The sequence below is a fragment of the Eretmochelys imbricata genome, chromosome 2, assembly GCF_965152235.1.
Source record: "Eretmochelys imbricata isolate rEreImb1 chromosome 2, rEreImb1.hap1, whole genome shotgun sequence".
Taxonomy (NCBI): domain Eukaryota; kingdom Metazoa; phylum Chordata; order Testudines; family Cheloniidae; genus Eretmochelys; species Eretmochelys imbricata.
Window position 1 is genome coordinate 246,361,381 of NC_135573.1, and position 26,056 is coordinate 246,387,436.

The 26,056-nt window shown below is 43.3% G+C and overlaps 1 protein-coding gene across 1 annotated transcript in view; it reads left to right on the forward strand.

The window, feature by feature from the left end:
- Positions 1-26,056, forward strand: part of ADARB2 (adenosine deaminase RNA specific B2 (inactive)) — a 425,682-nt gene that overhangs the window by 360,441 nt on the left and 39,185 nt on the right. Inside the window, exons 5-6 of the mRNA XM_077809481.1 lie at positions 4,958-5,126; positions 12,898-13,049. Of these exons, the coding sequence (XP_077665607.1) occupies positions 4,958-5,126; positions 12,898-13,049 (321 nt within the window). The remainder of the gene's footprint in view (positions 1-4,957; positions 5,127-12,897; positions 13,050-26,056) is intronic.

The following is a 26,056-nucleotide window of genomic DNA, read 5'->3' on the forward strand; positions in this document are numbered from 1 at the left end:
TGTGGGTTTCCAGCACCACTCTTCGCCTTACTAGGCTGGGCCTGTGCTCGAGCTGGGAGAGTCATTTGCAAATATATTTGTCCAATAATTTACCCACTAATTTTTGCATATAATATTTTGAATAAAACATTTGGCAAATTCTTTCCCCCTTCACCCAGCTGCCACTGTGAAAAGTGTTGAATCCATTTTTCAGCCCACATGCTGACACAGCTCCCCTATTTCCTTTCCCCTGCTCCATTTCCTTTTTAAATTGAAAACTATTAGGAGCATTTAGGCAAATAATAGAAACCTGAGTGTCGGCACCTCTTATAAATTGCTCACTAGTTACTTTTGCCCTAATGTCTTCTCAAATGTTATTTCATGCCAGGCTGTGAAGGGAAGAAATGCTTGAAGAACTCTGACAGTTGATGGGTCAGGAGTCAAGGTCATAATATAGAAGTTCGTTTCTTCTTATTTTTCAGATGATCTGACTGTAGGGTTAGCAATGGTTGGCAGCTTTAATCTGGACCTGGTTTAGGTGTACAACAGCCAAAAGTGTACATGTTTGATTTTCAGTGAAGGATGTTCTCTTAGCTTGGTTCCAGTCAGCAACGATGTGGATTCTTTTCAAGAGCTATATCTTCCTGTCCAGAGAGCTCTGTGTGTACATCTCTCACAAAGCAGAGCTGTAGAAATAATGCTAATGAAAATGTTTGTGGAACATTCATCTGAATAAATATCACAGATTCATGATGAAAATATTTGAGATGCCTTTTGGTTGGTTTTCCACAACCATTCATAAGAGTTAATGGGGAGGGGCGTAGTAGAGCCTGAGACTACCCTCTAAGGCAGCAGTTATCAAACTGTGGGTCGGGACCCCAAAGTGAGTCACGACTCCATTTTAATAGGGTCACCAGGGCTGGCTTAGACTTGCTGGGGTTCAGGGCCAAAGCCCGAGTCCCACCACCCAGGGCCGAAGCCAAAGCCCAAAGCCAAAGCCCCAGGGCTTCAGCCCTGGGTGATGGGGCTCAGGTTACAGGTCCCCTGCCTGGGGCTGAAGCCCTTGGGTTTCAGCTTTGGCCCCCCTGCCCAGGGTGATGGGGCTCAGGCGGATTCAGGCTTCAGTCCCCCCTGCTGGGATCGTGTAGCAATTGTTGTTGTCCGAAAGGGGTCCTGGTGCAATGAAGTTTGAGAACGCCTGCTCTAAGGGAACCCTAAAGAGCTATTACACCAGTATGGGATCATCAGATTGTGCCACACATCAGCTCCGCCTCTTTGCAATCCTCGCCCATTCTCTGTACTGCTGCCATCAGGGGGTGGTGGCAAATAGCCAGTGATGCCAGATCTGTGCTAGCCAAGGATTCCACCACAGTCAGTGCTTCCTTTTTCCTATCTGTAAAATGGGGATAATAACATCCCTTTGTTCTGCTGCATGTTTGGAGGTTAGATTAATGAACATTTAGAAAGTACCTTGAGATTATCAGGTAGAAGTTGCTATAGAAATGCCAAGTATTATTTAAACGAGAACAAATACAGAGGTGGTAAATAACAATTAATAATTAATGTTGATTGTTTACTAACAATTTGAGGTAGAAGGCTCAAGCTAACTGTACTGCAAAATCAACAAATATTGGTTAAACTATACAGAAGGATCTGTCCAGTCTCAATCATTGGCCCCAAAAATTTAGGTTCAGCAGCTGAAAATACTACACAGAATAACAATGTGACAAGTCTTTCCTCCATTAGAATATAAGTGTGACTTCACCGAGGGGCTGGGTTGCAAATAAATTCATCTTGTGTTCATGGAAAGTTATATCAAGGGAATGACTTTCTGATTCTATACATATACATAATAAAGCATACAAGAGAAGGATTCATTTGCATACATGCTCCTGAATGCATCAGACACCTGTCATATTGTCAGAAGTATTTTTCATTATGCCGAGTTCCCTCACACGTGGTGTTCAGCAGCAGTACATTGGTCACAGAGCGCTATACCCTTTTGGCTCCTCACTGACATGTGGCTATTAGAGTGCTAATGCATAACTCATGTACATCTGTGTTTCTGGGTGTCTTAGTGCTGCAACATACATGAGGAGCATGGGTACTATTTCCACTAATTGGGAATAAGACATGTTGGAAGATCACTACATCTCTAACAATGCACAAGGCCAATTTTGTGGGAACTTGGAAGCCAACTCCTCTAAGAAGGGTCCACAGTCATCTTGATGTCCTTGATACTTGTGATACTTAATATTTGTTTACTTTGTGACAGCAACACTGGCATATATGTGGCTCTATGAAGGCATATCACCACACCAAGTGGACAAGTGTGTCCATATCTGTGGAGACTGGGGAGCAGTATCTAATTCACCCAAGGGGGAAAAGGTTCCTTAATATCAATAGTGGCCCTGATATTGTTATGTGGGAGGGTGTTGGTGGTGGCCAGCAAGCGTGTCTCTGATCTATGTTCATCAGAGACCACATAGAAGATGATGGACACACCAGTCACCTTTCATTCAGATTAAATGGAAGAAGCAGTTGAACTCCTTTATGGAGTAAGGTAGCTAAAAGAACAGAAGCCCCTGCCCAAGGCACTGGATTGCATGGGAAGGCCTGAGCAAGAAGAAGGAAGAATATAAAGGTTCCCTGAGACGGATTGCAAACACAGGGACTGGGGCATTGATTGGTGGAGCTGTGTGTGTCAGAAGGTGAAAGGAAGCGGAAAGCCAGGAGAAAGCAAGAAAAGCAGCTGATAGCATTGCCCTAAAAGGGAGCAGAGATAGAGCTCCATGGGCACAAGAGTGGTTAGGAGCAGACATGAATTTCAAGGAAACTGCCTGGATACAGTCAGAGATAGAACAATGGGCTAGATGGACCATGGGTCTGAAACAATACAGCAATTCCTATCTTCCTTAACTGTGACATTAGTGTCCCGATTTGGAGATTTGAGGTCAAAGAAGTTGTAATGCACAGACTGCAAATATCCCTTTTTGTAGCATGGAAGACACATCTCCATATAATTTTTTTTCCATAATAACAATAAAAACAAACACAAATATTTGTTCATTCTTTCTCTTCACTGCATTTTCCATCATCTCCCTTGTGTGTCTCTCTTTTAGCTTGTGAAAAAATTGTCTCTTATATTTCCAAACACATTGTCATTAGGCTCGAAACTACAATAATAATATTAATTGATAATCACAACACAGATAAATCAACTTCCACAATGATGTGCACTTTGCAGTTACTGCCTATAGCACCTTCCATCTGAGGATCACAAAGTGCTTTAGAAACCACAGTGAGTTAAGCTTCACAACACCCTTTGGAGCTTGGGAAGTAGTTTTGCCATTTTACGAACTGGGAAACTGAGCAACAGAGAAGTCAAGTTTACACAGGAAGTCTGTGGCAGAGCCAAAACTACAACCCAGGTCATCTCCTGAGTCCCAGTCCCCTGCTTTAACCACAGAACAATCCTTCCCCTTTTATCTTATCTGCAATTTACTGCTGCTTATCTCATATCCAACCCAGGGATCTTATGGGAGAACATGTCCCTAAGCAGCATGCTTCTAATCCAGAAAATCATTGCAATTTCTTGTTTGTTTCACTGCTCAATAGATTTCAGCATACAACTAAGTAGCTGACTATATAAGATGAATCTCAAAGCTTATCACACCTAAAGAAGGTCACAAAAAGGAGAACAAAGCAAATGTGCATACAGAACAGTATGCATTCTCCAGCAAAGTGTTTCAAAGACAGAAGCACTTGGCCTGCGGTAAGACTGTTTCCATTCACAGCATGGATATATCTGACCCGAGGCTCCCTGTCTTAATCCCAACTCTGTTAAATCTTAACGTTTTGGATTGCTGTGCCCTGTGTGTGTATATAATAACTGTTTACAGCTGCAAAACATGGATTAAAGTTCTTGGGATACTTGATCAAGCCTTGACGGTATCTCATTTGACCAGAACACATTCGTTAGGGGTAGATTTGTTTGTTGGTTTGTTTTCTCTGTCAATCAAAAATGGGCATGTTCTGTAAAGTGCTCTGCAATCACTTAAATGGGTTTTATTTCAATGCATTTTTAAACTGTTCTCCCAGGGCTGTACTGAAGAACAACACTCCTGTCCTGGAGAACAAAACTCCTGTTGACTTCAGTGGAGTCAGGTTTCACCCCTAAAATGTTGTTCATTCAGCTGAATGAACATTTTAGGAGTGAAATCTGGCTCCATTGAAGTCAACAAGAGTTTTGCCATCAACTTCAATTGGGCCAGGATTTCACCCCATAGATCTACAGGTTGTGGCTATTTTGAATAAAAAAGGAGCAACCACAGCTGCCCTTCCCTTTAATATTGAGAGGAGACTGTAGGTCCGAACCAGTAACGTTCCATCTAAGTCTGAGCAGAGACTACATTTCAGAACCCTGTGGGCCTCAATATAGGAAGCACTGATGTAGAGGTACATGTGAGGGTGGGGAGGAAACCAGACAGAAAGTAGGATCTCTTTGTTCTCTGAGATTTTTAAAGAAGAGAAGCTCCAGAAGTGTTACTTGCATTTTATTTAGCACTTCCAGTACACTAGTGATGAAAGCTAACATTATAGGGAGTGTGTGTTCCCATCAGAAAATGTCTTCAGCAACTCATAAAACCTGGCCATTTATCAGCACTGTGGGAGATCTTTATTACCTACTTACAGCATGTGCTTTTCTATGATGTAGTTATTGATTTAACAAGTAAACTTTGTGGCAAGCTTTTATCCAGGAATTAGCAGTGCAGACTGAAATAGAGCCTGTATTATTCTAATAGCGCTGAGATGTGAGGGTACTGCATATTCCAAAAGCCATATAATCATTTTCATCAGCATCCCATTAGGGCTGTCTCAGCTGCCACATCAAAATGGGGGCTGCAAGAACTTTAACAATTACGATGTCTCGCTAACCCTGAGGCAAGTTACAACTCTTTTGTTTTCCTTTCTGCAGGCTTGGACACCAGGCAGGCTCAGGTTATTGTGCTGTCATCGGGTACCAAATGTATAAATGGAGAATACATTAACGATCAAGGGCGTGTGGTCAACGACTGCCATGCAGAAATTCTGGCAAGGAGAGCATTTGTTCATTTCCTTTTCTCTCAGCTGGAGCTACACCTAAGGTAAACTGAATTTTGTTGATGCCTGGGAAATATTATATAGGCTTCTGTGGAACAGATCTGTCCTCTAGATGCCTGTCGATACATCATTGTTTATGAGTCTTTGGCTGATGAGTGGCCAATATACTCTGCCAAGGAAAGCAGAGTTAGATAGTCTATTGTTTTGGGTTATGAGCTCTTTCATTCCAGCTGATTTTCCTTCAGCAGCTATTAGATATGAATCATAAAGTCAAGTTTTATGAAGTCTGATGATTTTCTGCAAATTCTTTAACCACAGACCTAATAATAACCCTCGCTGGTCAGAGATTCTTATTACAGGCATTTTCCTTCCTTGCTGAACCTGAGTTACCTCAGGAAAGTGATTTACATCTCTCTCTCTCACACACACACACATACACACACACACTTGAACTACACTGATCATTAACACATTCGTTGGCTTGCTAGAGAACCACTGCCTGTTAACAATATAGCAGACCTGCTATGAAAGAACTAGATATTATTGCTCCTTCTTTGTTTTGTTAAAAATGTCATAGCAGGCATAGTTACTGGAAATTATTCTGATGTGGGTGCCTCTTTGTTGCTAGTGTCTTCAGCCTTGCCCTTGTCATTGTTTCTTAGATTATTCATTTTTATAGTCATTAATTATCCATTTCTGCTCTTAACAAGTTCCCCTTCTGCTACCACAACAATACCAGCCTCAGCCTTGATGGCATCCTTGTCTATCTCTTCTACACTGCCCTGGGTGCATGAATCACCCTTTCTGAGCTGATCCTTAAGACCGGGGTGGGCAAACTACGGCCTGCGGGCCGGATGTGGCCCACTAGCCGTTTTAAGCCAGCCCTCGAGCTCCTGCTGGGGAGCAGGGTCGGGAGCCGCTCCACGCAGCTCTTGGAAGCAGCAGCATGGCCCCCCTCTGGCTCCTACGTGCTCCAATGGCCACTCTCCAATGGCCCCCTCCGGCACACCAATGGGAGCTGCCAGGGCAGTGCCTGCAGATGGGGCAGTGTGCAGAGCCACCTGGCCGTGTCTCCGCGTAGGAGCCGGAGAAGGGACATGCCGCTGCTTCCAGGAGCCTCTTGAGGTAAGCGCCACTCGGAGCCTGCACCCCTGAGCCTTTCCCCACATCCCAACCCCTTGCCCTGATCCCCCTCCTGCCCTCCGAACCCCTCGATCCCAGCCTGGAGCATCCTCCTGCATCCCAAACCCCTCAGCCCCACCCCAGAGCCCACACCCCCAGCTGGAGCCTGCACCCCTTCCCGCATCCCAACCCCCTGCCCCAGCCCTGATCCCCCTCCTGTCCTCCAAACCCCTTGGTCCCAGTCCAGAGCAACCTCCTAGACCCCAAACTCCTCATCCCCAGACCCACCCCAGACCCTGCACCCCCAGCCAGAGCCTGAACTCCTTTTTTCTGGCCCCACCCCGGAGCCTGCACCCCATCCCCAATTTTGTGAGCATTCATGGCCTGCCATATATTTCTATTTCCAGATGTGGCCCTTGGGCCAAAAAGTTTGCCCACCCCTGCTTAAGACTTTACTTTCTCCAAATCTTTTTTCTGGACAGATTCTTTCGCATTTTGGTAGTTCCTAGAATCCTCAATCTGGGCTCATGGCCCCATTGTGCTAAGTGTTATCCACGAGTGTATCTAGCAAGATGCCTACAAGAAACTAACAAATAAGGAGCTGAAGCTGTGGGTGTGTAGCATATATTTTTAATCAAAGATCCAAAGAACCAACAACAACAAAACCCTCAGTTGTAAGTTGTACTCTCCATTTTTTGTTTTCACAGGGCCTTATCCAAAGCCCATTAAAGTAAATGGAAAAACTCCCATTGACTTCAAAGGGCTTTGGATTAGGCCCCGAAGATGCAAGCATCTCTGAGATGGGACTGTGTCTTCCTGAACATGTGGGAGAGCACCTGACACATTGCGAGGTCAACCATAATAGTCATAACAACATTAGTAAATTTGCACTTCAGACTACAAGGAGAAGATGTTAAATAGATGAGGATGGTCTAACGAGGTTGGGGAGACAGACAAGACACTTGAGGGGTTTAATCACAACTAGCATTCGCTCTCCTTCACTCTTTATTGTTTTCATTTCAAGTTTACATTAAATTATTATGTTTTCAGCAGTTAGCGACCCCACTACTTGCTTTATATTGAAAGCTGTACCCGTCTCTCTTGGCTTATAAGTGCTACCACCATATTTTAAGCTATTGTATTGATCCAGCTTCATAATACATTCAGTTATATTATGTTATTTTGATTGATGTAACATTTTTTTTGTAAAGCGAATTCTCAGTGCAATACAAATTCTGCTTATGGCAACTTCTGCAAATGTTTCTGTTCAGGAAAGAACCAAAACCACTGCTCCCCTGACCTGTACGCACACAAAAAATCCCAACAAAAATGGTGAAACCCCAACACCCTCTGAAACACAGAGCTGAAAATATTGTAGAGTCAGGTTCTGCTCCCTTGCTATCCATATATAAATCAAATAATCCTTTTATATGTAAGAATAATGTGAATATATATAACCTTGTTACATACTCTTCATGCCAAATGTTCACTGCTATACTATGGAAATGCCAAGCCATCATCAGGAGCTTTGTCACAAGTCAAGAAACTGTGGATGTTCAAGTGAAATGCTAAGCGGGTTTTTGTAACAACTTCTACACTTTGGACTAAATTTTGCTCCATCTTCTACTGGCGTGGAGGCTATCCTGGCAGACAAACCCAATGTGATTCCATTGCACAGCTTAGGGCAGAGGTTTGGGGGGGACGTACAGAGGGTCTATATGCCATGTGCAGAGCTCAGTCCCAGAATGATTCCCTGCACCCCAATGCATGGGCAGACTAGGGAAAAGACAGATGATTCTCTACTGCATAAATGCTCCCGTCCTTCCCTATGGAAAGGACACATTAGTGCTTTGGTGGCTACTTTAAAGTCTTCATCATCTGTCTGTCCCCCACGCAGCCCAGCTACTCAATTTGGTCTGTGAGGGCTGGATTTCACCTCGGTGAATTTATTTTATGAGTTTTTAACAATACTCTGTTTTCTTAATAATGGGATCTGATCCTTAGGAGAAGTAAATTGACATAATTCCACTGACTTCAATGGGACTTAAACACATGCTTAAGTTCTTTGCAGACTCAGACTTTTGTCTAATAGTCTGTAGACGGGCTTCAAAAAAGCAGGAACAGGGATGCATGAAGAAGCAACAATAGGGATGGAGGAGGACTAGATAAGTGAACAAGGACATTCTGCTATCTTCTATATTTGATACAACTACAAAATTATAAAAATGATTTAAATTACAAATGCATATTTTTAATTCTTCTTGTTTTTGACATTAGAAATGCCAATTCCCTGTTTGTTGTTTTTTGTTGGTGGTGAGGTTTTTGATGATTAGAGGCCTGGACTGGGAGCTTTCTCATTTCTCAAGTGAAGAGATAGGCATGTTGAATGTTTCACAAGCAGAACTTTTCTCTCAAAGTTTGTCAGAAGTTTGAATTAAATAGATGTTACAAAAATTTTTGGCTGCTCAGATTTATTTTATTTTATTTGTGACAGTCACAATCCCACTAATTCTCTAGATGTCTATGAAAAGACCAGACTTTTCCAATGTAAAAATAAAAAGCAACAACAACAAAAACTTTTTGGGGGCCTTCTTTATACATCATAAAGAATGAAGAAAGGCTACCAAAACTGTTTTATACCAGTGAACTGCATTGACTTCAGTGGAGTTACTTCTGCTTTACATTGGTGTGAGAAGGAGAATCAGGCTCTCTATTTTCATTCTTTACAGGTCACCCTTAATAAAACTATTATCTGCCTATTGAACATATTGGTATGGCATAGTGATCTTGCTAGTAAAGAGGCTTTGCAGTTCCAAGGGAGATAAGCTGCACTGGGAGTTTATGCATTTCCAACCAGTCAGATTGCAACCTCTATCCAAACCACACTTTAGCTTATACATGATGAAGCATGTAGTAATTTTCATCCAATCAAATGAAATTAGCTGCAATAAAACCAGCCACTTCGCCATAAATTTAACTCATACCTTGTTTTCATCCCAGTGGTCTCTTAATGGACTTGACTGCTTTTCTGTTAAGCTTGCTATTAAGGTACCTGTGGGAGACCATACACATTTATAGTATTGTAATTGGTCTACAGACTTCCCTTACCTGCATTTTACAAGCATTGTTTGCCCAAAATAACTCCTGTAATTTTTTCAGAGAGTAAGAACCTGATTCAGCAAAGCACTTAACATGTGCTTAACCTTAAGCACATGCTTAAATCCCTTTGAAGTCAGCTTTAAGCATATGCTTGTGTCCTGCTGAATAAGGAAAGGCTTAAGCACGTGTTTAGGGTTAAGCACATTCTTTTGAATCAGGGCCTATACACTGAAAATAGGAAGCCCTACCTGTGTCTCAAAATTCCCAACTTCTGCTATTTTGCTGTTACCAATTCTGCTCACCTGCAGGCCTTCCTTCACATCCCAAATACCAGATATGAAAGAAAGAGAGTGCATAATAGCCAAATGCATAGGAATAGATTCTGCCTTTTAGCCACTGCCTGCATTGGAACGGGTATACTGATAGCAGATCCTGAAGTCATGATGCTTGTGCCAATACAATAGACTTCATTCTTCACTGTGTAGTTATCTGCGCCTGTGCAAAGTAGGTGTAAACCACATTCTGACTTAGTAATATTTTAAACCCTCTGTACATTCACACTACGCAGGGGCTAGGTAATGGGGAATCTGGCCCAATGGCTCTGGGAGAAGAAGTGCATTTGACACGGTATACCATTCTCTCACTGTCCCGTTCTTATGAGCATCACTTTTGGCTCTGGAATCCCCTCGTCCTAGCACTCTGAGAGCACAAGGATAACCCTGCACCTGGATCCAGCACAGGTATACATGGTGCCCAGGGAATCCACCCAAGTCATGCTGCCCCCAGTTCTCATTAAAAAGAGAATCGTGGCTGTCTCAGTATCAGAGATGCTCAACTGCTATGCAGGGAGGGATCTGATTTCAAAATCAGCCCTAGAAATACCCCCCCACAGGCTGGTTAGGAGCCTGGAGATAATAATGCTTTCAGAATCCTGGAACAAGACCAAGGCTGCACTGCCCTCTAGCTCTGCTGACTATTTTTAAAGAAGCTATTTATCTCCCATTAGCCATAGATATTCCTTGATACTTAGGGAGTGGAAGAGGAATAGGGTTAATCAGTGAAAAATAATAGAACAGGGTGGGTGATGATTACTATGAACTCCCTTAATCCAGCCCAGTAAAGGACTATTCCAACATACCTACCACCCTACCTAGCAACTGTTTCTAAGTCACACAAGCTTTCTCCCCCTCCCATCCCCCCACAGAGTTTTACATAATAATAGCAGGTTTCAGCAGCATTAAGACTGCCCTGCTCTGCAGTCTCCCAGCTGATTTTGTAGTGAATTATTTAAAGGCAACAGTGATTTCTCTGAAGTCCAAGCAGCAGGTCTTAAAGGTATTTTATTATTTCAGAGGTTTCTATCAGGGCGATAATATAATTAGTGTGATTGGGAAAATTCCGTCAAAGCAGGAAGAAAAACAAGAGAGCTACATGTGGCAGTCTCTTCTCAGGAAACCTTGTGGCTTGCTTTTCCTACAGGCAGGGTAATGTGCCTGTAAATTTTGCCTGACAGAAAACGCATCATAGCCTCAAAAACCGACAAAACAACCAATCCATGGAAGAGTGACAGCCAAATACCTCTAATGGTGCACAGATTGCACTGGGAAAAAACAAGCAGGCCCCGCAAGGAACAAGCCTGTTCCCATCTTGGAAAAAAAGCATCCCAGTTACACCAAGCGTAGGCAGAGCAGCAGAATTACCCTGCGCAAAAGGATTGCTCACATTTCAGATTAGATGGGCAGAAATCCTGTTCCAAGTAGGAGAACCTTCCACATACAGACCCAGTTCTGGTCTCAGATATGCATACATACTACTCATTGACTTCACTGGGTGTATCTGAGGGCAGAGGTGCGATCACAGTGTGAGCGGCTTGTCATTTCTCAGCTACACTAATCACATTAGAGACTAACCAATTTATTTGAGCATGAGCTTTCGTGAGCTATAGCTCACTTCATCGGATGTGTGCATCCGATGAAGTGAGCTATAGCTCACGAAAGCTCATGCTCAAATAAATTGGTTAGTCTCTAAGGTGCCACAAGTACTCCTTTTCTTTTTGCAAATACAGACTAACACGACTGTTACTCTGAAACTAATCACATTATCACCTTAAAAATTATAATCCTCATCACTAAAAGGTGTGTGATCCTACTGTCTGTCAAAAAAATCATCACTGCCTTCAAACAATCCAAAGGGAAATCACCTGGGATGCTGCACAAGAGAGCAGCCATGAAACCTGCTCTTGTTTTAAACAACATTAGTGAAAGGAATTTGCCTTCTCTAGCAACCTTTGCTAGGGTGACAGGTTGGCTAAGTGCAATGTGTCCCCTTCTAGCTGCAGAGCCACTTAGGCAGTAGCAGTAGTAAGCTCTTATCTTCTAACTGAATTAGTTTTGTAAGAGAGACAAGGTAGGTGAGGTGATATCTCTTATTGGACCACCTTCTGCTGCTGGAAGGTATAAGCTTTCAAGCTACACAGAGCTCTTAGGTCTGGGAAAGGAAGCAGTGTCTGAAGTGCTCTGTGTAGCTCAAAAAGCTTGTACCTTCTACCAACTGAAGTTTGTCCAATAAAAGGTATCACCTCACCTACTTTGTCCCTCTCATATCCTGGGACCAACACAGCTACAACAGCACTTCGGACAAGAATTAGTATTTTAGCTAAAGTAGTAGAGGTCTGTGTTTTTGGTGCACAGGGCCCAGGTTCTATCTTCATTTCACCAGGTAACTTGTGATTCCCAAAGATTTCAAAACAGACAAGAGAGCCACTGTCAGTCAAGAATCAGAGGTCAGTTATGGGGGGGGAAAAGGGGGCGGCAGTCCTTTAGCATTCACACTTGGCTATGGATGAATAGGGAGGAAAACAGAAGCCCGTTTTTGGATGTCTGAAATCTGTTAGGTTTCAGAATAGCTGCTGTGTTAGTCTGTATTTGCAAAAAGAAAAGGAGTACTTGTGGCACCTTGGAGACTAACCAATTTATTTGAGCATAAGCTTCATCCAATGAAGTGAGCTGTAGCTCACAAAAGCTTATGCTCAGATAAATTGGTTAGTCTCTAAGGTGCCACAAGTACTCCTTTTCTTTTTGAAATCTGTTATTTTCTTTTCAGGATTTCTGTTCATAAATTCAGGGCACTGCGATATCACCTCAATTCTGCAAATCATTTAAGCATGTGCTTAAGTTACCTTGAATTTCAATGGGATCTGAGCACATGCTTAGGGGCTGTGATGAATAGGGATAATTTGTTAAACCTAAGGGAGCTGTTCTCCTTTGATATGTGCACATAAGTCCCATCAATACCAATGAGATTTATGTACTGTATTTGCACATCCAGATCCCCTCTATCATTCGAATAAATTCCAGCTAAGCAAGCCAAGAAACACATCGACAGTTCCTGGACCTTTTGAGCACCTCATTTACTTAGAGTAGCTTATTATTTTTCTACCATTGACACTAGCCAAAATATGATGAAAGGTGCTAATAAAACGAACAAACAAAACCCCCAAAGGATACAAAGAGAAACAAAACCACCACTGAGAAAGCAGAAATGTTTCTGATTTGGAATGTAACAAATGACCCGGAACTTCTTTTGTGATCATAGCAAACGGCGAGAGGACTGGGAGCGATCAGTCTTCGTGCGATTAAAAGAGGGAGGCTACAGGCTGAAAGAAAACATTCTGTTCCATCTGTATGTGAGCACTTCACCCTGCGGAGATGCACGCCTCAACTCCCCCTACGAAATCACAACTGACTGTAAGAGCAATTACTTCTCCAACCCTACCCCTCCCCTTTTTTTTAAGGCAGATCTTTGTTCCTTTGTTTGTGGATAACATATTTCACTAGCAAGCACAGATGATAGGGGTGTGTGTCTGTCTGGATCTCTGTATGTATGTGTTGGGATGGAAACGGTATGGGTGGAAATGAAAGCTGGTCAAGTGTCATGGGACTTCCGTGCCTGCCTGCAGCTCAGTGGCTGTGCTGTAAGAAAACCCCACAGGCCCTAGTAAATAAACACCTTTCATGTAAAGACCTGGGAGATCATCCAAGCCATGGTCCTCTGGTGGAGCAGAGCATCACAACTGTGACTGGATTTGGCCGTTTCCTTCTCAGGGTTTAGGTTGTACAATCATAATAGTTCCTTGTGATTATCAAAAATAGTCTGTCATCCGATGATCCCAAAGCACTTTGCAAACAGCTTGTTGTCGTTATTATTAATTTTATTATTATTATTACCCAGTTCTTATATGATGATTTTCATCCACAGGTCTCAAAAGCACAGTAGTTTCTAGAGGCCCCAAATGAGACCAGGATCCCACTGTGCTAAATGCTGCACATATACGTAGTGACAAACAGTCCCTGCCTGAAAGAGCTTACAGAACAAACAAGACAGAAATGAATGGAAGGGGAAACAGAGACACAGAAAGGTGATGTGACCTGCCTTAGGTCACACAACACCCTTGTTGCAAGTATCTTGATCTTCATGTTGCAGGCAAAGAAACTGAGGCACATAGTGGAGAGATTTGATCAACCTCATGCAGCCAATGAGTGGTATAGCTGGAGAGTGGTACTTCTCCCAAACCCCACTTTACAAACATATTTGTTCATTTTTAAATATTATTTTCCTGGGAATGGAAAGTTTCACACCTGTAATGATATGTGGAACATCAAGCCTGCCAAGCTGAAATTAAAAAAAACCATTCCTATTGGTAGTAATATTGGTCCCAGTTTGTAGAAGGTGAAAAGATGTCCTGGACTGGGACTCAGAAGACCAGAGTTCTATTCCTGGCTCTGCTCTGGCCTGCTGGGGGACCTTAGACAAGATACTTCAACTCCCTGTTTCTCAGCTTCCCTGTCTGTAAAATGGGGATAATGATACTGACCTCCTTTGTAGAGCACTTTCAGAACTACTGATGAAAAGCGCTATACAAGGGCTAGGTATTAATTATTAATTTATTATTATTTATTTCTATATTCTGTAATGGTGTCATGGAAAATATAAAGAAGAGAAAGAAAATGTCAAAAAGTCAAACAAAAAACTAGTCTAATTTCAAGGCTAATTTCAATAAAGAGCTAGCACAAGCCATCAAACACCAGTGATTACTCTCTAAAGATGCATTAATGTTTAAAAACAGCATCTCGCCTTGTGGTTTCTGGTTTTGAGTAGGAATATGGTAAGCCTTTATCAATATGTGGAGTGAGTGAAATCCATTCCTCAAATCTCCCAAAAATTTCCTGCGTTATCCACCGTTACTTCCACAGCATCCCCAAATCTCCTTCTTATGTGCCTTGTTATGGTAAAAGAAGAGATAAGTTTGCATGCACTCAAAACCACATTCTTAAAATAGATGGCACTGGGTAACAATCAATGACAGATGTAAAAGTTTGACACTGGGGCTATGTCTACACTACCATTTACGTCAGCAAAACTCATGTCGCTCGGGGATGTGAATATTCCATCCCCTGCGCAACGTAAGTTACACCAGCATAAGTGTAGAGTGCACAGCACTATTACCGCCAACATAGCTACTGCTGCCCATGGGGGATGGATTAATTATGTCAACGGGAGAGCTCTCTCCCGACAGCATAGAGCAGCTACACAAGAGATCTTACAGTGGTGCAGCTGCATTGGTACAGCTCCGCGGCTGTAAGCTCTCTAGTGTAGACCTAGCCCAGGTGTTTGTAATGGCTGTAATGCAGTCTGTAGCTGAAGGAGGAAAGATCAAGCAAATCCCTCTTGAGCATGACTGAAATGAGCCAATGAGTGACCAGAGCAGAAGAGAGTAAATCTGTAGAATGGCATCAGTGTTTTTCCTAGATCAGGCTTGAGTTGTTCTGATGGTTGATGTATCTTCTGCCAACAAGGGACAATCACTTACTTGTAATTCTGAAAATATAACTCCATCAAGATTCTGACTTCTGATTCCTTAGTGTGAGACCAGCCGAACTCTCTCAGTTCTTACAGAACTTTGATCCTTTGAGGGCAGCAGTAGTGGGATAAAGTGAGGGCCATTCTCTCCTCAGCCAGCATGTCCCACCACCTGCCATGTGTTAATGCTGGCTCCCAGACATTCCTGTCAGTTCTGGAGGTGAAGCTCCCAAATGATAAACCAGTTTAATCATGGCCCAAAAATGGGCCTCAACAAAAATAAGATACAAGGTGTAAATGCTGATTCTCTGTACATAAAGATAAACCCCAAAGTCTGAGAGTGAATGATAATCCTGTCAGGATAATATCTTCAGAGAAGCAGGTAATTTAGTCACCAGTTACAGATAAAGTAACTTTCCTTTCCCTCAAGATACCCACAATCTGCCAGGATTGACACTTGTGGAGAATAAGCAGCTCTGGAGAGAACAAATGAAAAAGCAGGTAAAACTGCTATAAGCAGCAACACTAAGGGCTATAGGAAAAGAAGGTAGGAGCGTAATAAAAGTTAACCTATCTGTCACAGTGCCTGGTATGTGGCTCACAACTGAGGGGCCAATCTTAGGTCAGACTGTCAGAAAACAGGGCAGACACCCCAAACTGGTATATTCTATAATTAGAGATCGCCAAGCCAGTAACAAATGTGCGCTACTGGAATACTGTCTCACCATAGAGCCAGAGGCAGTCCCCTTAGGCACTCCAGATGATTTACCAAGAGACAAGCTGGACTTAATGATGAAAGGTTATTAAAAACAATACTCATCACACATTATTTTCTTCCAGCCCCAAAGGGCCAATCATGTACCCAAGGTTAGGGTGTACTTCAGCTCTCATCAAAGACAACGCTGACAGCCAATTTCTTAAGTAAACTAAAGATTTATTAGGTAAGAAAAGGAAATGAGTGTCATTGAGAGGTTCAAGCAGATAAAATACAGTACAGGTGAATTAGAGTTTGTAGTCCAAATGATGCAGAGATGTAATGTCTGCTAGTTTTCAATAAGTTCCTCAGGGTTTCCCAAAATGGCTTTTGGGGACCTCTGTCTTGCATCTGGAACCCCCCTGTCAGTGTTCAGATGGCTCAAAGGTGTGGAATCACTCCCAGTGTGCCTTTTTATAGCTGAAAACAGTCTAGCAAGCATTTTCATCACCACATGGACCTTGCTTTGTTGACTAAAAGTGGACAAAGTCTATGGATCTTCCACTCTTCTTCATATAATGACCAATGCTTAGAAATCAACAACCTTCTCATTCAAAGTTTTAAGGCTTCAGTTCCGGCTGATGGGCCATTTAGAGATAATGTAAGCATAATGTGATAGCCAGGAACAATACTTCATTAGATTTTATACATCAAGTAACTTCACATCTAAACATTTAAATACAGGCCTTTTGACCTAATGTTAATTAAGTAGAGTTGCATACATAATGTAAAAGTAATTACAGAGTTACAGGACATGAAAAAGGATATAACAACAACAGGTTAATTGAGTTACACTAATATACGTTAAACAGGATGTAGGTAGATGAAGACAAATGCAATTAACATCTGTTCTAACAAGTGAAGTGCCTAGTGCCTTTTAACATTCCTTTGAAGTTCACCCACCAGTGAAGTGGTACACTTAACACTTCTCTGAAATCTTGACCTGAGCTAGCCAGCTGTCAGGACCACACTACCTTTAAACAAAAGGACTAGAGTGATTCAGGTATTTAAAGACCAGTCATACTTACTTCAGTGCCAGATAAATTTGCTGAAACAATTTAAAAAATATTATAAAAATCTGTTATGAAAAAATGTTTTGATAGGAACAAACCAACATGTCTTCTGTCAAGAAAAATCTTGGTGTGCACACAAAATGGTCATTAATAGCCTAATCTAAAGCCTGTGGTAGTCAAAGGAGAGATGACCATTGACTTCAGTGTGTGTGGCGGGGCGGGTGGGGACTGGCCCCAAAGGAGAATTAGTTGACTTAATTTATTTGGACTTTCCAAAAGTCTTTGGCACAGTCCATCCCCAGAGGTTATTACTAAGTAGTCATGTGATCAGAAGTAAAGAACTGTCATGAATTAGAAATTGGTTAAGAGAGAAAACAAAGCATAAGTAGTCAATTTTCAACGTGACAAATAGTTAGCAGCAGTTGGTGCCCCTAGGTTCCATATTGAAATCGGTGTTGTTTGCAATATTTGTCAGTGATCCAAAAAAGGGGAGTGTCTGTTTTTGTGTATGTCTTTGACATAATTTGCAAGTGACACAAAATTATTTAGGTTACTGAGGACTAGAGAAGACTGGGAGGGACTCCAGAAAGCCCCAACAAAGTTAATGGCACATGAAATTCAGTGTTGACCAATTAATGATAACCACCCAGGAAAAAGTCCTGGATAGCATTGTGGACCATTCAATGAAATCCAAATGCTGCACAACAAACGAATGCTACGCGTCCCCATGATGGACTCAGAATTTGCAGTAGGAAAGGTTTTGACATTGTGAAAAACCAGTGGGGCAATCTGACAGTAGCTGACCAGGTATACTGTCTAGCTAAGTACCCAAACACAAACAGTTTGAAACAAGTACTTCATATTTTGGATACCAGGCTCCAACCTTCATCTCACTCCACTATAAAGAAGAGACAACGAGGTCTATAGTGAGAACTGACCCAATACAGATAGGCACAAAACATCTCTCTGTTTAAAGGACACATATGGGTTGATGAAAAGCAGTGCAGTGCAGCTTGCAGTAGCTAAGGCTTCCTATATAATGTACCCTTGCTGTGTGATTGTAAAGCTGCTTATTTATGTAACCCCTCATTATCATTGTATCCGAGTGCCTCACTGCCTTTAATGTGCTTATCTTGTGACACCCCTGTGAGGTAGGCAGCCCCACTGACTGTTTGGCAGGCTTCCTGCTTCTGATGTACTTCCAAAAAAATTGCTCTTGGTTTTTGAATCTTTGGCTAGTTGCTTTTCAATTCTTTTTCGGCCTGCCTAATTATACTTTTACGCCTGGCTTGCCAGAGTTTATGCTCCTTTCTATTGTCCTCAGTAGGATTTAACTTCCAATTTTTTAAAGGATGCCTCTTTGCCTCTCACTGCTTCTTTTACTTTGTTGTTCAGCCACAGTGGCAATTTTTTGGTTCTCTTACTATGTTCTTTTGTTTTTGTTTTTGTTTTTTTAATTTTGTTTTTTACATTTAATTTGAGCCTCTATTATGGTGTTTTTTAAAAGTTTCCATACAGCTTGCAGGCGCTTCACTTTTGTGACTGTGCCTTTTAATTTCTGTTTAACCAGCTTCCTTTTGGGGCCTACAAGAGCAAGCACTTGAACGTAGGTCTCCAAATCCTATGCTTGTGCCATAACCAGTGGACAGTCTTTCCTCCCTCCTCCAACTACTGGTTTCAGAGTAACAGCCGTGTTAGTCTGTATTCGCAAAAAGAAAAGGAGTACTTGTGGCACCTTAGAGACTAACCAATTTATTTGAGCATGAGCTTTCGTGAGCTACAGCTCACTTCATCAGATGCATACCGTGGAAACTGCAGCAGACTTTATATATACACAGAGAATATGAAACAATACCTCCTCCCACCCCACTGTCCTGCTGGTAATAGCTTATCTAAAGTAATCTTCAGGTTAGGCCATTTCCAGCACAAATCCAGGTTTTCTCACCCTCCACCCCCCCACACAAATTCACTCTCCTGCTGGTGATAGCCCATCCAAAGTGACAACTCTTTACACAATGTGCATGATAATGAAGTTAGGCCATTTCCTGCACAAATCCAGGTTCTCTCACTCCCTCACCCCCCTCCAAAAACCCACCCCCATACACACACAAACTCACTCTCCTGCTGGTAATAGCTCATCCAAACTGACCACTCTCCAAGTTTAAATCCAAGTTAAACCAGAACATCTGGGGGGGGGGGGTGTAGGAAAAAACAAGAGGAAATAGGCTACCTTGCATAATGACTTAGCCACTCCCAGTCTCTATTTAAGCCTAAATTAATAGTATCCAATTTGCAAATGAATTCCAATTCAGCAGTTTCTCGCTGGAGTCTGGATTTGAAGTTTTTTTGTTTTAAGATAGCGACCTTCATGTCTGTGATTGCGTGACCAGAGAGATTGAAGTGTTCTCCGACTGGTTTATGAATGTTATAATTCTTGACATCTGATTTGTGTCCATTTATTCTTTTACGTAGAGACTGTCCAGTTTGACCAATGTACATGGCAGAGGGGCATTGCTGGCACATGATGGCATAAATCACATTGGTGGATGTGCAGGTGAACGAGCCTCTGATAGTGTGGCTGATGTTATTAGGCCCTGTGATGGTGTCCCCTGAATAGATATGTGGGCACAATTGGCAACGGGCTTTGTTGCAAGGATAAGTTCCTGGGTTAGTGGTTCTGTTGTGTGGTATGTGGTTGTTGGTGAGTATTTGCTTCAGGTTGCAGGGCTGTCTGTAGGCAAGGACTGGCCTGTCTCCCAAGATTTGTGAGAGTGTTGGGTCATCCTTTAGGATAGGTTGTAGATCCTTAATAATGCGTTGGAGGGGTTTTAGTTGGGGGCTGAAGGTGACGGCTAGTGGCGTTCTGTTATTTTCTTTGTTAGGCCTGTCCTGTAGTAGGTAACTTCTGGGAACTCTTCTGGCTCTATCAATCTGTTTCTTTACTTCCGCAGGTGGGTATTGTAGTTGTAAGAAAGCTTGACAGAGATCTTGTAGGTGTTTGTCTCTGTCTGAGGGGTTGGAGCAAATGCGGTTGTATCGCAGAGCTTGGCTGTAGACGATGGATCGTGTGGTGTGGTCAGGGTGAAAGCTGGAGGCATGCAGGTAGGAATAGCGGTCAGTAGGTTTCCGGTATAGGGTGGTGTTTATGTGACCATTGTTTATTAGCACTGTAGTGTCCAGGAAGTGGATCTCTTGTGTGGACTGGACCAGGCTGAGGTTGGTGGTGGGATGGAAATTGTTGAAATCATGGTGGAATTCCTCAAGGGCTTCTTTTCCATGGGTCCAGATGATGAAGATGTCATCAATATAGCGCAAGTAGAGTAGGGGCTTTAGGGGACGAGAGCTGAGGAAGCATTGTTCTAAATCAGCCATAAAAATGTTGGCATACTGTGGGGCCATGCGGGTACCCATAGCAGTGCCGCTGATCTGAAGGTATACATTGTCCCCAAATGTGAAATAGTTATGGGTAAGGACAAAGTCAAAGTTCAGCCACCAGGTTAGCCGTGACATTATCGGGGATAGTGTTCCTGACGGCTTGTAGTCCATCTTTGTGTGGAATGTTGGTGTAGAGGGCTTCTACATCCATAGTGGCCAGGATGGTGTTATCAGGAAGATCACCGATGGATTGAAGTTTCCTCAGGAAGTCAGTGGTGTCTCGAAGGTAGCTGGGAGTGCTGGTAGCGTAGGGCCTGAGGAGGGAGTCTACATAGCCAGACAATCCTGCTGTCAGGGTGCCAATGCCTGAAATGATGGGGCACCCAGGAGTTCCAGGTTTATGGATCTTGGGTAGTAGATAGAATATCCCAGGTCGGGGTTCCAGGGGTGTGTCTGTGCGGATTTGATCTTGTGCTTTTTCAGGAAGTTTCTTGAGCAAATGCTGTAGTTGCTTTTGGTAACTCTCAGTGGGATCATAGGGTAATGGCTTGTAGAAAGTGGTGTTGGAGAGCTGCCGAGCAGCCTCTTGTTCATATTCCGACCTATTCATGATGACAACAGCACCTCCTTTGTCAGCCTTTTTGATTATGATGTCAGAGTTGTTTCTGAGGCTGTGGATGGCATTGCGTTCCGCATGGCTGAGGTTATGGGGCAAGTGATGCTGCTTTTCCACAATTTCAGCCCGTGCACGTCGGCGGAAGCACTCTATGTAGAAGTCTGCTGCAGTTTCCACGGTATGCATCTGATGAAGTGAGCTGTAGCTCACGAAAGCTCATGCTCAAATAAATTGGTTAGTCTCTAAGGTGCCACAAGTACTCCTTTTCTTTTTCCTCCAACTACTGTTTCACACACTCTCATGTTGACACTTCTGCATACACATTGCTGCGGATCAGAGGACCCTGTGACCACCTCTCCTTTTCCAGTGCCCCCTCCCACTTTGTTTTAGTTGTACAGACAGCTGCTATTGGCCCCGGACCTAGTGACTATGCTTAGGGGCAGTATCCTAGCTCTATTGTTTGCAACATACTCCACTGGTTTATACAGAATACAGTGCATACATTACACCTTTCACCACCTGGGAAACTACAGAATAATCGAATTGGGCCATTGATGTGTCTTGCGGCTTCTTTGATTTGTTAATTATTTTCATGAGCCTCCTTTGAAGTAAAAGGAATCACACACACAAAAAAAAAACCTGAGTCAGTGAATCCTTAACTTCCCAAACTCTCTTCCTCCAGCAAGTTTTTGCTTCTCTGGACATGTTTCTTCCAAAGTGTGCACTCTCTCTCTACATGGATTGACACAGATAGATAAAATCTGCCGTAGGGCTGTCTCCACTCTCCTCCCCTGGGCTGTTTTTCTATCTCTTGCTAACATGCCTTGTGCCATTGACTCCTTGATAGCCCAGCTCCTGTTTTATCCCCACTCCCTTTAGGTCTGAAACACACCATTGCATCTGCTCCATGGGGTCTTCCTCCTGCTTGTCTATTAACCTACAGCTGTGCTGGAACTCTGATGCACACAGATTCAACAGAGCTCCAATCTGAACTGGATCCACATGCAACCATATGAGCTGGGTCATTGAATTTGTGGGTAATTTAGAGGTGTGATGTGAATTTTTCAGTGGGAATGGGGAAGGCGAAGAGAAGAGCACATGGAAAGACACACCACATGAAACCTTGAATTCATATACTCCATAGATGGCATTGTGATTTTAACAACTCAAGGCTTCAGCTGCTGATCTTTTTACCCCATCTGCAATGAAAATGCAAGCTCAAAGCTCTGTTTCCTCCCGTTGACTGAGCTGTTCTAGAGGAAGCAGCCTGGCCAAACCAGCCCTGTTAGAGTTAGTAGAACTAACCCAAACTTTTGTGGGTTCAGGTTTGGTCACCTGGGGGACAGACATTGCATCACAGTATGATCCCCAGGTCAGGAACCCAACCTCAGCACAAAAGCAGCAGAAAAGGACCAGCCTTACCAGGAGGCCATATAAGCCAATCCATCTTCCAGAGAACTGGACTCAAAAGGCAGTGATATCCATGGCCCATCACTTCTCCATGGAAAAGTTCCCCAAACACAGACTGTTCTAAGCTGACATCAGGATGCAAATATCATCAGCTCGCGATGCTTCGTGAGCCACAACCTGTGTCCAAACTTTTTGGAGTTTGGTCAGTGTTTTCAGAAATGCATGAGAAAATTGTCAGCTTCTCCTCTACTGATCCCAGCTGCTGTTTGAATGGTCTGTTCCGGAATAGGCACCTTTTACTTTTGTAGTGCTATTTTCTGCTAGGAAATGTTTGTTTCTTGGAGAGGAGGGGAGGAAAAGGTTCCCATTTCAAGACAGAACATCTAAGTAGCAGCTCACCTCTCTGATTACTGATTAGGTACTGTTCAGTGGTAAAAAAAAAAAAAATGAGGTTCTTTATGGATTGGAATATACTACCCTCAGGGCAATCAATGTATAGGTGGGACACAGTCATTTTAGGTGGGGAACTATTTAGTTTTAGCTGTACACCTGCTCAATAATGACAGGTACTTTTCACTTCTCAGTGCTTTGCTGTGATTGCTGGGCTGTTCAGTTAATTGGTGCTGCTGCTTTGGAGGCCCCCCCGCTTCACTTCAAGTGTAGGTAACTTGAGTTAACTCTGCAGTGAAGATGTAGCCAGCACAGTATTCCCTATAGTTAGCTCTCCCCGTCATTTGTGCCTGTTGTTCTCAGCTGGGAGCAGAAAATGACTTTAGTTTCTGGCTCAGAACAGCTGACATGGCAGCACTGCAGAGCGTGGCAGCAGGTTAACAGCTTTGTACAGGCCTGCCCTCAGTCCTAATGTAGCATAACAGCTCTGTACTCCTTGGGCCTACCTGCGGGAAAGTAAGAACAGGGAAGCAATACTGTAAAATACCTGTCGGCTTTATTATTGGCATTATCATAACCCAGCTAGCTCTGAAAGAGGAAGACTGCTGTCACTGCATATTGTGAGCTAGCAAGGAGTCATGGGCAGACAGCTCTAATGGTCAGAGTCCGAGTCTGCAGGAGCAGGATGGATCTCAGTTGCACAGGGAACTTCCTGTTCCTGCGCTGGGTATATATAGAAGGACCCCCAGCTGTGGCAGCGTCCCCCGGGTGCAACCTGGACTGTGGGACCCCTGAGCCCTCCGAACCTACCAATCTGGGATGGCTCTCACACTGTGATGCTGATGTCAAACTACAAACCTCTGGCAGACACTGCACTTACACAGCCATCCACAGGCAGGGACACACCCAACCGAGTTATATCAATGATTTCTCAATCACTCATGAACCAATAATAGTAAGGCTCCAGCCAGTTCATCCCAGCTCCCCAGCCTTGCATCCCAGAATTGTACCATCTTGCACTGATCAGAAATGTGACTGGTATAAGCTCATTACCTAGTTCGCCACTCTGTCAAAAGGGCAGTGGACGTGCAACAACCCTTTTTAACATGAGCTGATATGTCCCAGCACTGTTTTAGGCAAAATATAAAACAGATTTATCAGCTACAGAAAGATAGATTTTAAGTGATTATAAGTGGTAGGTGTAAAGGTCAGAAATAGTTACATTAAGAAAATGAAAAGTAAACACAGATTCTAAATTTTAAACTTGTCATATAAGCAAGAGTTAAATAAAACAATGTCTCACCCTGACAGGTGGTACAAACAGGTTACAGTTCCTCAATACACCAGCTAGGACTACCTTCCTGCCTGGGACCATCCTTCTCCAGTTCAAAGTCTTTCCCCAGTTCAGACATTCTTCCAGGTGTTGAGATGGGGCATAGGCTCTGACTCCATGAGTGCTCTGGGGCTGGAGCACCCATGGGGAAAAATGGTGGGTGCTGAGCACCCACCGGCAGCCCTCCTCTCTCTCCATCCCCCCAGCACCTCCTGCCCGCTGCCAGGCCCTGCAGATCAGCGCCTCCCCCTCCCTCCTTGCACCCCCCACCCACCTCACTCAGCTGTTTGACGGCATGCAGGAGGCCGGGAGGAAGGGGGGAGGAGCAAGGACGCGGCTTGCTCAGGGAAGTGGGTAGAACTGGAGACGAAGAGGAAGGGTGGGCGTGGAGCAGGGGCGGGAAGCGGCAGGGTGGGCTGGGGCCTTGGGTGGAGTGGGGGCAGGGCCTGGGGAAGAGCCGGAGGTTGACCATGCCCCAGGATTTTGGAAAGTTGGTGCCTCTGAGATGGGGGAGTAGGGGGGAGAGGCCAAGTCACTTCCCCTCTTTTATACTTTCTTCCAGCTTGCTGGAAAGATCTTTGCTGTTAAGTAGGGATCAGGCAGTTCCTATTGGTCAAGCAGTCTCCATTGCCTCTCTGTCTTCTCTAAAGAGTCTCTGGGATAATGGATTCTTTTCTTGATGGGTGTTGATGAGCCATCAACACTGTCTGGCTATTGATGGATACTCCTTTGTTATAAGTGAAAGGCTCACTGTGGGTGTTCCCAACATATTTCAGTAACGCATATGGCAATGCCTCATAACTTCACATACAATGATAGTACATACAATCCAACAGGAAATTAACGTTCAACTGATCAAGACTTTTAAAATGATACCTCACAAGGTATACTTTGTACAGAAGATATCATAATCGTATCACCATGGTGAATATAGAGGTTCCAGGGTGTGACTTTGAGGTACAGGGTCAAACCAGCACTCTGCCAGTCAGGGTCCAGGACTGGTGTCCTCTGTCAGGGTTCAGCGTCTGCCTAGCAACTGTTAGCAGTTCTCTGGGTGACAGGTTAGAGTTTACTTGCCCCTAAGAGTTCTGTGGGACCAGGGTTTAAGACTTGTGGTTCCTGACACAAGGCACTAATGGGTATAAAGCATTCAGTATCAGATAGCCAGTGTAGGCAACTGTTATTATTACCTCATCTTTGCTTAGCCCAGTCACTGTAGCTAGTATTTTAATTTTTATTGGCTTGTGACTTTCTTGGGTACTGTTTGGTTTGCAGATTTTTTAGCAATATTATAAACAACATCATAAAGGAAGATTTCTTTTAGGAGAGAAAAAGAGAGTGTCTGTGTGTGTATGGAGGAGGATATGGAAGGGAGGGGATTCCACCAACTATCCTGGGTAGCCCCAGACTTTAGTTAAAGACAGTAAACTAGCATTCTGTGGACATGCAGAACCGATGTAATTAAAGTGGCTTATGATCATCAACATAACTTACATCGACTTAAGTCTGTAGTGTAGACATGATTTGGCCAGAGCCTTAGAAAGCTTTCATGCAAAGCAAAATCTATTTGTCTGGGTCCAGGCAAGTTAATTTCCACAGCTATAATCAGATCCTAAGTTTAATAGAATGCTTGAATCACCAAAGGGAATTGCACTGTGTTTATTGATTCTGTTTTGTTTCTAGGTATTGCTGGTTTGTAAAACATTACATTCAGAAGCAATGTTCAGATGCAATATAATGGCTACATTAATCAGAAAAAGGCCACAGCTGAGAAGTCTGCAGAATAGTGGGAGGAATTTTCACACAGGCAAGCTATTTGTCCAAGTATTTGGCTGGCCCTGAAACAGTTATTTGTGAACTCATCTGGGGCTTCCTGCAGAGTGGATCAACAATATGCAAAACAGCTCATGACAAAGAATGCTCAGTCCCATCCCCCCAGGATCTGGGAATACTACTAGAGTCACAAAAGTGGAATGCAGGCCCTTTGCTAGATCCACAAAGGG